At 37.5% G+C, this 12,438-nt stretch overlaps 2 protein-coding genes across 2 annotated transcripts; one reads left to right on the top strand and one right to left on the bottom strand.

Annotated features, from left to right (window-relative positions):
- Window positions 1–2,334: 2,334 nt before the first annotated feature.
- On the top strand, window positions 2,335–3,250 carry EM1 (Stress induced protein). Its single transcript, XM_059572268.2, has 2 exons — window positions 2,335–2,548; window positions 2,669–3,250. Exons 1-2 carry the CDS (start codon window positions 2,434–2,436, stop codon window positions 2,953–2,955), a joined length of 402 nt encoding a protein of 133 aa, XP_059428251.2. The 5' UTR covers window positions 2,335–2,433; the 3' UTR covers window positions 2,956–3,250.
- Window positions 3,251–4,559: 1,309 nt separating this feature from the next.
- On the bottom strand, window positions 4,560–9,262 carry G4 (UbiA prenyltransferase family protein). Its single transcript, XM_059606794.2, has 15 exons — window positions 9,058–9,262; window positions 8,781–8,825; window positions 8,561–8,652; window positions 8,185–8,272; window positions 7,651–7,736; window positions 7,466–7,552; window positions 7,276–7,341; window positions 7,107–7,190; window positions 6,935–6,996; window positions 6,292–6,367; window positions 6,142–6,204; window positions 5,940–6,021; window positions 5,748–5,824; window positions 5,519–5,566; window positions 4,560–4,930 (listed from the first exon to the last, which is right to left on the bottom strand). The coding sequence occupies exons 1-15, from the start codon at window positions 9,161–9,163 to the stop codon at window positions 4,868–4,870; spliced, it is 1,125 nt and encodes a 374-aa protein (XP_059462777.1). The 5' UTR covers window positions 9,164–9,262; the 3' UTR covers window positions 4,560–4,867.
- Window positions 9,263–12,438: the final 3,176 nt, after the last annotated feature.

Raw genomic sequence — 12,438 nt, 5'->3', positions numbered from 1 at the left:
CTCATCTCGGATTCTTGTTTTCCGAGCATTCTACCAAGTTTGTGAACACATCAATCAAAAGTTCATAGATGATAGACCGATCTACACAAGCTCACAAAAATCAACCAAATCGGAGGTTTCACCCGCCCACATGTGCCACCAAAAGTTTTTGCCAATCATGCCACGTGCCTCTATGGTCCGCTAGATTTGCAACACGTTGTCATGCATTTTTGACGAGCCTTCCAATTTTATTTTGTGCGTGTAGTGCATGAGCCTATCATGAGTCTTGTTGAGGAGAAAATATGCCCAAGTATATTTTCGTGGGTCCCCCTTTTGTGTTTATTTATCCCCTATTTATATTTATTTAATAATATGCCATTGCCCACCCACGGTGACAAGTGTCCACCTTGATCACACCTAGGTATAAAACGAGAAAGCTCTCCTTTTATAAAGGAGGCTTCCCTTCTCTCCCACGTCTCCTTCTTTCTAGGAGGTACTTCTCTCTCCCTTACCTCTTTTTCTCTCTTTCATATATCTCAAATTGTTAGGTGTATGAAGCATATCACAATTATGTATTTTTACCTTATGCTAATTTAGACATCAGAGAATCTTTGGCCCCAACTGAAGACCTTTGACCATTCTTTTATTTTGCAGGAACATCATAGATGTACAGGACTTTCACTGACTACCCGACCATGAAGAAATATCACTGACAAACAGTAATGTGGACCGAAAATTGCATCAACAAGTCAGATGACCTGTTTTGATTCGGTTAACTAGGTCATTCATTTGGCCCAAGTGACCCTATCGCTTGGCCCAATAATCTGGCCTGTATTGGCTCATAGTTGTCCTTGTTGTCTAGCCAATTGACCGCTTATTGTTGCCACATTTATTATTGCAAGTCAACTTTGTTCATAGGCCCTGTTTTAGCCCATTTTCAGTCCATCTCCAACCACCGTCTGACTGCCACCATCTCCAACCACCGTCTAGCTGTCATTTTGCTACCAATTCCATCACTCACAAGCGCCACCTCCGGCAACAATTCGTAGTCGTGTACGGTGGAGACCTTTGTCTCTTGTCGACTTCTCCATGTTGAACTTGCACTCAAATTTGGATGTGCATCGCACCTTATTAGTGCCATTGTCGAGCTCACATTCACCCTTTTATTGTTGCCACACACGATTATTATCACCTTCATCAGGGAATCGACATTTCATCGATGAAAGGTCGAGCTCACGTTTCGAATTTGGTCATCGCCACACTAGATCTATTTCATTAAAAAGAAATATGAAAAAAAAAAATCTAGCTACCTGAAAAAATGTCAATTATTTTTTATCTACCTTGAGTTTATGGTGGGATTTTAAAATATAGGATTTCTATATTGCTTGCCCCCAATGAAAGAGCAGGTTCGGGCCCATCTAGCTCAGCTTGTTATGGCGAGACAAGACAAGTAAAAGCCATCTTTAGAGCTGGCATTTAACTCTTTCAAACCCTTGGCTCAGCCTGTTAGAAAAGAAAATACTAAGGAAAATATATGATATGGAGTCAATGAAAGAATAGGTTTCTCTCATTTCAGAATTAAAGGAATACTAACGCTTCCGCAAAGGTCGCGTGGTAGCGACAAATTTTCTAAAACAATGCATTGACTTAAAAAAAAAAAAAAAAAGGTTTGCTTTGATTTTATCTTTTTATATATGACTCTATTAAACAAACAGAGGGAGAAGTTTTAAAGTAATTAGGGTCTCATTAATTTTATACCCATTTTTATTGGAAGAATATATATAGTTAGTGAGTGTGGACTCACATTTACACCTATAAACTCTGTTTGAAATTACAATATCAGAACAGGACAGACGACAAGATATTGACAACGAGATCAGGAGTGAGATAACAATAGTAAAAAAACTCTGTTTTAACTTTTAATATTATTATTTTTTATATTACATCAATTACCTTTTATTACTATTCAAATAAAAAAACTACTATAAACAAAAATTTTCCATTTTTCCAACCCAAATGTGTACGAGGTTCCAGGCTTCCAGCAGCCTGGTGCAAGCCCAGACTAGCGAATAGCCAACTGAATTGAAGGATAAGGAATGGGCGACCGCAAAGGACACGTGGAAGACGTTAGCTACCTTAGCCAATTAAATGCATGCAAAGCCAGGACTCGTGTCATTTTGATTGCTGTAAATACATTGTTTTGACTTACTCAAGCACCTGCGTGCGATTCTAGTATCTCTCCACGGACCACTGCTACTGTTTTGCAACGTGTATACGCTGACGCGTCGTCTACCTTCTGCCCCTCCTTTCTCACTTCCCTTTCGGATATATACTCTATATAAAGCATTATTCTCTCCTTGGCTCTTCACAGCAGTAGATCGATCATCAGTGTGATTGGTGAGTAATAATAAGATCGGTTTTTTACATTTGTGAGAGAAGTCCCAAAAGAGAGAAATGTCGTCCGAGCAGGAAAGGCGAGAACTTGACGCCAAGGCAGGGCAGGGAGAGACAGTCGTCCCTGGTGGAACTGGTGGGAAGAGCCTTGAAGCCCAGGAGCACCTTGCCGAAGGTAATCTATTTCTGTCTCTGCATGTGTACGTACGTTTGGCAATCATTTCAAGGTTTGCGTTTTTTTTTTTTTTTTGGTGGTGCTAATTGGCATGCAATATTAATGTTGGTGGTGATGAAGGGCGGAGCCGCGGAGGGCAGACGAGGAAGGACCAGCTGGGGCATGAAGGGTACCAGGAGCTGGGAAGCAAAGGAGGACAAACGAGGAAGGACCAGCTGGGGCCTGAAGGGTACCAGGAGCTGGGAAGCAAAGGAGGACAGACGAGGAAAGAGCAGATTGGACATGAGGGGTACCAGGAGATGGGCCGCAAAGGTGGACTCAGCTCAACAGACAAGTCTGGAGGAGAGCGCGCTTCTGAGGAAGGGATTGAGATTGACGAGTCCAAGTACAAGACTAGGGACCGCTGATGACTATATATAGAAAGTTTGGGAAGTTAGCCTTATAAAGAAGTGTCTTAGGTTTCGTAGTTTGCCCAATAATAACGTACGTGTCGTTGTGTTTATAATCCACTGGTGTGTATCTGTTGGGTAAAGCAGTGGTTTGCTTTAGGTGTCAGTTGGTGATCAGTTAGAATGGGAAAGGCATTATATGGTGTTTGGATGTTGGTTTTTTGGGATTATAGTGCCTTTTTTTGTATGTTATGTAACTGATCGATGTTAATTTCAATAGTAGCTGCTGACTTTTGGTTCAGCTTTGGCTTTACTACCTCCATCGGACAGTACCCTTTTACATCTATATAAAAGACATGTAATGCTGCGTCGTTTATCATATAAAAATGACATTAAACGCAAGAGTCTCTGACCATCTAAGAAAGGACTTTGATGACATGGAGCAAACATACGCCAAAGTCCAAACCAACTTGAAATTACGTAGTTGACACATCTCGAGACGACGACATTAAGACAGCGCAAGCCGACCCATATAGAAATAATGTCGAATGTAGCGTTTCAACAACATTTGTGAAAGACGGGGGACAATAATTAATACGCAAGGCCATTTTGCCAGCTAGTCGGCTAGTCAGCAAAACTATTGCGTTTTTTTTCCTTTTTGGTGCCTTTGTTAGAATGCCGTACAAATTGTTGTTTGGTTGCGGGAAAATCTGTCAAGGGCTGGATTGCCTTTTGACAATAAAAAGTTTATTTGAAAAAAAAATATTTGTTTTGGTAAAAAATTTAAAAGCGTGTTTAAGAGTTAAAAAGCCTAAAAATGGTAAAAAAACGCATTTTTGACATAAACTTAAAAAATAATGCTTTTGCCCAAAAGTTCTTACTTCAAAACCGCTCAAACCCAATCTCAAAGCTCTCTAAATAAAATATGCTCTATTACACTTGTTTAGTCGCGCGAAATCCAAAAATGCCAACCGACTAATCGGATAAGCATATCTACTAGACTACTAATCGGCAGCCTGATTCCTTCCATGAATAATATGTTAAACAATTGCTCGGTTTTGCAAACCAAATCTTTTGGAAACATACCCAAACATTTGGCCCTCTGCCATATTCAATTTAGAGTCCGTTTGATCGTGCAACTGTACAGGTTAAAAATGCATTTTTAAACAAAATTTCATCATCTCATTTGGGAGAACGTGAAAAAATTAATGTTTTTAGATGCATTATTTTAAAGATTAAATAGTGATTTTATCAAATGCTTAACACTGTTTTTAAAATCACACGTTCTAATTAAAACTGCTATATTTTAAATAGCATGTTTTGAAATCAAATTGCTATATTTTAAATAGCGCTTTTTGAAATCACAAAATCAAACATATTAGGTCTTTCCATCAGCCAACGCTGTGTTTATTGCTTCGGGGAGCGGAGCAACAGACGAGTGAACGAGCGGCAGGCTATTCCTTCGTGTTAATTGCTATAGGGAGCTCCTGGAGTAGACTAGTGAGAACAAGAGTGCGAAGTAGCATGTGAAATACAATGACAGTGTGAGAAACAAAATCAAATACAAAGAAAAGCAAAAACATAGTACAATCAGGATCGCACCATTTGAGGCTTCCGTGCAATGAGAAGCAAATAATGTAAGATAACGACAAAAGCACAATGCTACAACAAACATCACATTTACAATAGCTGCTTTCTAGTTTCGCATTCTGCTGTAAATACACAGGCCTACATCTCTCTCTCTGTTCAGGGGAAAAGGAAAGTGGAAAATTATGACAGTTTAATCGGTACAACATGATTAACAAAAGGGTTCAGTGGAACTGGCGTGATTTAATTGTGTGCCTTTTAGCAGCTGTTCAGTGAGCTTTTCACTCTGAGCCCATCTCTTCTCCTCCCCGTAGCGTCCTTTGGTAAGCGTGACATTGTGAGATTAATGGCTGGTTGCTAAAGCAGTCACCAAAAGACCAAGCACAAGAAATGGTTGCGCGCTTGCCTGAAACATGTAGACTAAAATTTTACTCTCTAATGCTAAAAATGAGAGATAGGGCAAATGCAAGATCCTCTAATGAAGAAGCACCTAAATGCGTACGGCATTGTATCTAGCATTGGAGTAAACGACCTTGCTCGGGTCATGACACATCATATTGGACAACCATATGGTAATCTAGAATCAGACTTGGGAAGATCTAGAGAGGGTCTTGGATGTCCAGAACTTGAGCTTGTAGGAATAGGTTGCCCACAGAGTGGTGCCTATGTGGACAATTTTTTAGGGATTTGGCTTAGGTTCTGTAAAAAATAACTATATGTAGCTTTTTTTTTTAGCTTTTGTATGGTCCATATTTTAAGTTTTCCATGAGAAAGAGAGATGAATCAAATCTAAACCGTTGAAATAACAAGAAGAGATCTCATGTACTTATTTGTACAGCATCTAAGCTAAATCCATTTTTGAGATCCTTGTTATGTATAATAAGCTGTAGAACTATCCATATGTGAGTAGAAGGCACATTCTCAACGAACCTGCTTTGGCAGTATGCTTAAATTTCAGGAAAAAAATTCCGGTGGAACTAAATAAATGACATACCTGATATTTAACATCATACTTAACAGGGTCTTTGAGGAAATACTGAAACTGCAATGAGCAAAAATTGGTATTAGCAGAGTGCTTTTTTTAAAATAAATAATGAGAAAGAAACACAATCATATATTACGATATTATTTTAAACATAACAGCTTAATACTTGTCATGGCAAGAAGCAAACAGGTAACGAATTCAAGAATTCAATAGTGGAGAACCATTCTCAGTGCTTTACCTGAAAAACGACTTGAGGTATTATCAAAGCAAGTAAGGCTAAGGCATAGTATGGTTTACCAGCCCCGAGCAGATACCCTGCAACCACCAAATCATTATTGAATATAGAAGAGCAAATTCTGACATAATATCAGGGAAAAAAAATATATGTTTAAAGAAATATTAATAGTAAAAATAGATAAAAATGATATACCAGCCACAGATATCTGAGTTATGTCAATAGCGCCAACACAAATCCATTTGGCAGTTTCAGCACCAAAAGCAACTGGAAGTGACTGCTCAAACAACATTAATATACAAAAGATTGCGACAGCCACTTCTAAGGATGAGCAATTTAAATGTTTCTAAGATAGCAAGAATTAGTATTACAAATATGTAACGGACAATAGAGATACCTGAAGTCCCAGTGCTCTATCTCCTTCAACACTTTTAAAGTCATTGACAATGGCAATACCCAACTGACATGTGATGTAGCAATAATCAAATACTTATGATTGGATCACATATTTAACATACACAACGAGATACATCTCCTGAAAACATACCCCAGCTACGCTATACAAGAGTGTCAGAACAATGATGTCTGGTGTAAGCGTCCCAAATAAAGCTTGACCAGCCCACCTGTCAATGAGAGCGAATTGAAACTAGTTGTGCAACATGATGGAAGTTCATAGTACAGCTTTGTAAAGTCAATTAACCTAGAAAACTAGACTTAAGATGGTTGTTGATTAGCCTATTGCATGAAATTTGAGTTCAAGTAACATATTTGAGACAACCCATGGAGAAGAATTGAACTTACTACTTGGATGACTTTACTTCCTAGAAAGCTCCCAACCCCACAAACAAGCAATAATGATGAACATCAAATCAAAATCCTAGGCTGTAAGTGAAGAAGACCTATAACTTTTCAGGGAAAACTTTGGAATTGGTTATCATAGTAATTTAATAAATTGAGTTTTGATTACCAAGGAATTCCTTGCTTAGAATCCATTGGATATGTCCTCCCCTCTTTATGTGCATCATGTGAATAAACACTTACATTTAGACGTACACTCTTCTCTTGAAAGGTCTGAAGAATAGCAAATGGATGATCATCCAACTAAAAAACGCTACATGCTAATGACCCCTGGATAATATTTATAAGTTACATTAATTTTAGCAAGGACAGTAACACATAGGATATCGTACCATGGCAAACTGATATAACTTGCTCCCAGGGCAAAATTTCCAATCCATCCATTTTGTTTCAGCTGCAACCAGATTTGGAACTTAGTCATGGTTAAAACAAAGTGTCCACAGCAACATGAAGGAAAGTATAATGGTTTGACTTAATGACAAGGAAGACCAGAAAAGTAAGTACCTTTAAAGGTGGAGCAGAGTATATGTACGATAGCAAGGATCCACCAAGAGCAAGGTAAAAAACTATAGGGAAGTCATGCCCTGCCTATTAAGAACAAGGATTCAGGAGCTGACATTCATCTTCAATATTTCATAAGGAGTAACATGTAAAAAACATTTAAATTACCTACCCACACGTCTAATATACCAGCCAAGCCAAGGCCTCCCAAAAGCAAAACCCAAATTTGTGTAATGACCTGAGGAAATATTTAGAAAAAGAACAGAAACATTATAATTGGCAGCACTTAAGTGCATACATTACAATAGGTTAGATCAACATGTCCCAAAAAAGGGGGTAAAAGAAAAATATAAGTTACATGCCTCATTCTCAGATATTGCCCCTGAAGGAATTGGACGATAAGGTTCATTTATTGCATCAATATCTCGGTCATACCAATCATTAAGTGTCTGAAAAATGAAACAGCCAGAGAAGTTTATGTTAGATGAGTTTGAAGCTATTATTCATTTAAAGTGGAGCCCTATTTTGTATCCCCGAATGACTGCACCTGTGTATAGCCAGTTAGACACGGGCCAGACATCATCATGCAAACAATTGATTTGGCAACATCCTCCAAGTTCCAGTGAAAATTTCCTGCCATGAGAGCAAAATTGAATTAGAAGAATAAAAAATACAAGCACATGCGCGCACACACACATACATGTACTTATTGAGGCCATAGAGTCTGTACATAACCAAATTATAGGCATGTGGCAAGATTCTTGGATTCTCCATGGATCTGAGGCCAAAGCTTGACAAGATTTATCACAATTGGGAATTGGTGATGGACACCACAATCGCAATCTGTAGGTTTTCATGATATAGATCTAGGACTAATTCTATAATAACAGCGAAGGTATCAAGATAGGGGAAGAAGATTAAGACGTAAATTTAGTAGAGAAGAGCATAAACACTGACTGCTCTTAGGACAAACACATAAAAGACTGGACAGAATTTTTGAACAAACAAATGCTTAAAATGAAGGATCAGAAATATTAATGACAAAAGATGTTACTCATCCCATAATATGCAAGAATGATACCAGAAGCAGCGGCTCCACAAATCACTCCCCATACCAGTGGAGGCCAAGTAACAGGTTTTGTAAGTTGAAGTCGGATCTTCCATTTATTCTGCAAAACAAAAATCACAGTTTATACTCTAGTATAAAACGGTTTGCAAGGCATTTACTCTTTTATATCCTAAAGAAACATGGTAAAATGTTACAGAAAGCAAATCCTAAAACAACTAAATCAGAAGTTACCCTAAGTTTATGAAAGCCATACTTGAAATACGGAGAATCTCAAACAATTCATAGCATGAAAGCCGTACTTGAAATATGGAGGCTATTAGTTTTCAAGACCCAGTTCAAGTTATACCAGAGAACTCAAAATTAACTTCAAGATAAATAAATAGCTCACAGTTTCTTGTGCCGCTCCTTTAATGCCAAGAAGCTGATTGAAACTCGAACCACTAGCAGCCGGCGCCTTATCCGGTGCCTGAGATTTAACCGCTTCACAAACAAACAGAATCCATTAAAACCCTAAAAACCCACATTGCGAATCACTATTTCTACTACATACAACTTGAATTTTTTATTGACAACCAAAATCTTAAAAAACAAATTGAATCTCACAAGACCTTCGTTGGCATCAGTCTCCGTTGCTCTAATCGTAAGTCTCCGCCCTGAAAAATTCCACAGAAATCCTCAGTATCGAAAAAACAGACAATTCAAACTCAATAACTGAATCTAAGGCCAACGTTTGGTTGCCGAGAAAGTTTAGTAGGTAGAATAAAAAATCTTTGACTAATCTTATAATGAGGTGGATATAAAACAGTAGTTTCGGATTCCAAATTTTCCTTCATTTTAACCTCGTTTTTCCCGACAATCAAACGGAGCATTGATGAGTGAACTCACTAGTGAATGACACAGAAATCGGTTCCAAAACGGGCCGAGACCGAATTCGGTTGGCGTTGGTGTTCGATAGAATAATAGATGAAACTGTGTTCAGTACGGAGGCCATAGAGGATTGAGCTTCTTAAGCTAACAGAGAGAGGGAGAGAGAGCAGAGGAAGGACAGGGATATAGACGAGGAGGAGAGCTTTTGGGCTAGTTGATAAATCCTTTTCTGCAAAATGTTTGAATACTAAAGAAGAAAAGGGCGTTATTATGGTATGCCTCGTAAAACTAAAATTACCGCGTATTCTATTACGTGGCATCGTACAATTGCTGGCCTTGCCTTTACTAATAACGATAGGATGGATGTGAATTTTAAAATTATCATTAAATTAAAATTTAAAGGAAATTTATCTGAAATTTAATAATATTTAAAAAATCATACCAACTTTAATAAAATAAAAAAATAGTTCGAAGCATTAGTTTGGGAACCGTTTTACTAGTACAGGCAACAGCCCTCTGGTTTTGTTATGTTCGAGACCTCGTTTGAAAGAGACAAAATGAAACCCTGCGTGTTAAAGTTAATGGAATCATTTTTTATTTTCTATGCCAAATTGGTGGGAATTAATAATAGAAAGATCCCTCGTGCTCTTTTTTTAGGTAAAGATTCCCTCGTCTTGATATATATATATATATATATATATATATATAAACATGTCCACACAAGAAAAAAAAAAAAAAAAATTAAACTACTAACCTTCACTTCATGAGGCAAAATTCATAACTGATTGAACTACTCTTTAATATATTATTAAATTTACAAGATAAGCAAGGTGAAATTCTCCGACGAGATCCACAATTCACCCTCTCTCATATTGGAGTGGGTAGCAGATGACTCCACACTCACAACAACCTTTGCGAGTGGAGCATTAATTGATATAATGCAATGATATTTTAACTAAAGAAACTTGTAGTATTTTTACTTGTTTAAGAATGTTTTTGTCTTCTCTTATTGATCTTCCTCCTTCATATGGACTTGTCAAATCATCATCAACTTGTGTTCTTCAGCTATTTAATGTGATAAATCATGTCCCAGGATTTATAAGACAAAAAATGATAATCATAAAAACTTAAATGATTCATATACTAGAATGCAATATTTAAAATGTTAAATGTTAAATACATACTTCTTGTAAACTTCGGGAATCATTATGTTTGTCATATAAATGTTTGTCATTAGGTGTAAATTCATTGAACATCATTATTTCCATCTCTATTGCTCTCCATCTCTGTCTTTCTCTTTTCTTAAATATTTAATTATAAATTTTGTAAGTTTGCATTATTGAAAAAAGAAAAAAAAAAGTGACAAGTAGTACAAGTTAATTTTTGAAACTTTGTTCCTCGATCATTCGGCAAAAATAGTTTGGAAGAAAGTGTATTTAACTTTCATTTGATGCATGATCACATCAAAAATACAAAAACATATTTCGGATAAAATATTTTCTGCATTAGCGTTGCTAATATTTGAACCCAATCCCACACCTTACCTTTTTGTCAAGTGTCAAGTAAACGCTTGGGAGAGACCAATATATATATATTGTTGACGTGGGTGACTTATAACCCATCAATGTATGGGACCACTACTCTTTTCCTTTTACTTCTTGGTGTGGGAGACAAGAAATCCAAGTCTAACTTGGAATAGAAGACCTACTTGTAGTATGAATATTGGAGACCTAGCACAGACTTTTAACCCTATATAAAGCCTCATATTCAGCCTTTGGAATACACACTAAACAGAGCCGCACGTCAAGATGGGCTGCTGGAAGTCAGTGCAAATTGTGCACAGCTTCTTGTGATTTTTCAGCAACGGAAAATTAAAGAGAGCATTTCTTCTTGGTTTTTGTCGTGCCATACAGGGTATGGGCCGCAAAGAAAGCAAGAGAGAAATAAGTGGGAGAAAAAATATAAGAGACCATTGGCCATCGTATCCTAGCAAAAGAAGAAGAGTTAGTATTTCTGTCTTTTGTTTTCTCTTTTGAGAATAATCTCTATTGTGTGATAGTGAGATTTGGGTGTATTGAGATTTTGGGTCTGAGTGATTTTCTCTCTATTATATTTTTGTACTCCATTTTTCAGAGTGAATTTCTTCGTGATCGCCTCCGCCAGTGGACGTACCTTACATTAAGGGAACCACTTAAATCTTAGTGTTATTTTATGTGTGATTATTCTCGCATTATTTAACCGTAATTGTGATCGTGCGTTTTTTGCACAACAAGTGGTATCGGAGCTCAGGTTCGAGGAATCAAATTGATGGCAAATATGGCGAGTATCAAGTTTGAAGTGGAGAAGTTTAATGGGAAGAACAATTTCTGTCTTTGGCAGAGAAGAATGAAGGATTTGCTGATTCGGCAAGGAGTCCATAAGGCGTTATTGGGAAAGGCGAAGAAACAAGAGAAGATGGAGAATGATGTTTAGGAAGAGATGGATGTGAAGGCTATCAGTGCGATCCGTCTTAATTTATTAGATGAAGTCATTCACAATGTGATTGATGAATAAAAGACAGAATCAATTTGGCATAAATTGAAGAATTTGTATATGGGGAAGAATTTGACAAATAGTTGTACGTAAAGAAGCAGCTATATGGTTTACCGATGGAGGAAAATACAGATCTGCTGGAGCACCTCAACAAGTTCAACATATTGAATACACAGTTGTTAAATTTTGCAGTGAAAATTGGAGAAGAAGATAAAACAATACTTCTATTGGCATTGCTTCCCCCTTCTTATGATCACCTGGTTACGACATTCTTATATGGAAAAGAGACTCTGGCGTTTGAAAAGGTGACGGAATTTCTCTTGTCAAATGAGAAGCGAAGAAAACCTGTCAATGATCAGGCTAATGGGCTTATGGCACGATTTGAGCCAAAGCACGAAAGAGATAAGTTGTAAGGGGAAGAATGGCAAAGGTAAGCAATCTCGATCTATGTCACGATCGGCACAAGGTGGAGAATCTTGGTTAGATGCAAAAGATGTGGAGTGCTATTATTGTCACAAGAAGGGCACTATATAAAATTTTACAGGCTGATGAAACAAGACCTTGAAGATAAGAAGAATCATAAAGGTTCCGTAGATTCAGTTAGTGTGGCCGATGGTGAGTCTGATGATAGCGAGGTTAGCGCAGATGTTCTTTCAGTTTCCTCAAGTAAAAATTATCACATAAACTCTTGGGTTTTGGATTCTACTTGTTCATATTATATGTGTCCGAATAGGCAGTGGTTCGACACATTTAAATCTTGTAATGCGGGTACAGTGCTAATGGGCAATGATACTAGGTGCAAGGCCATTGGACTAGGTACCATAAAAGTTAGGATGCTTGATGTTATTGGCAGGATACTCACTGATG

This window comes from Corylus avellana, chromosome 10 (genome assembly GCF_965113065.1).
Source record: "Corylus avellana chromosome 10, dhCorAvel1.hap1.2, whole genome shotgun sequence".
Lineage (NCBI taxonomy): Eukaryota > Viridiplantae > Streptophyta > Magnoliopsida > Fagales > Betulaceae > Corylus > Corylus avellana.
This window is presented reverse-complemented; position numbering and strand designations above follow the sequence as displayed.

Coding starts and splice junctions, on each gene's coding strand:
- G4 (XM_059606794.2), bottom strand. CDS start 9,163: ATGGCCTCCGTACTGAACACAGTTTCATCTATTATTCTATCGAACACC. Junction 8,826..9,057: donor GATTTCTGTGTCATTCACTA/GTGAGTTCACTC, acceptor GGAATTTTTCAG/GGCGGAGACTTACGATTAGA. Junction 7,342..7,465: donor GGGCAATATCTGAGAATGAG/GCATGTAACTTA, acceptor ATATTTCCTCAG/GTCATTACACAAATTTGGGT.
- EM1 (XM_059572268.2), top strand. CDS start 2,434: ATGTCGTCCGAGCAGGAAAGGCGAGAACTTGACGCCAAGGCAGGGCAG. Junction 2,549..2,668: donor CCAGGAGCACCTTGCCGAAG/GTAATCTATTTC, acceptor GTGGTGATGAAG/GGCGGAGCCGCGGAGGGCAG.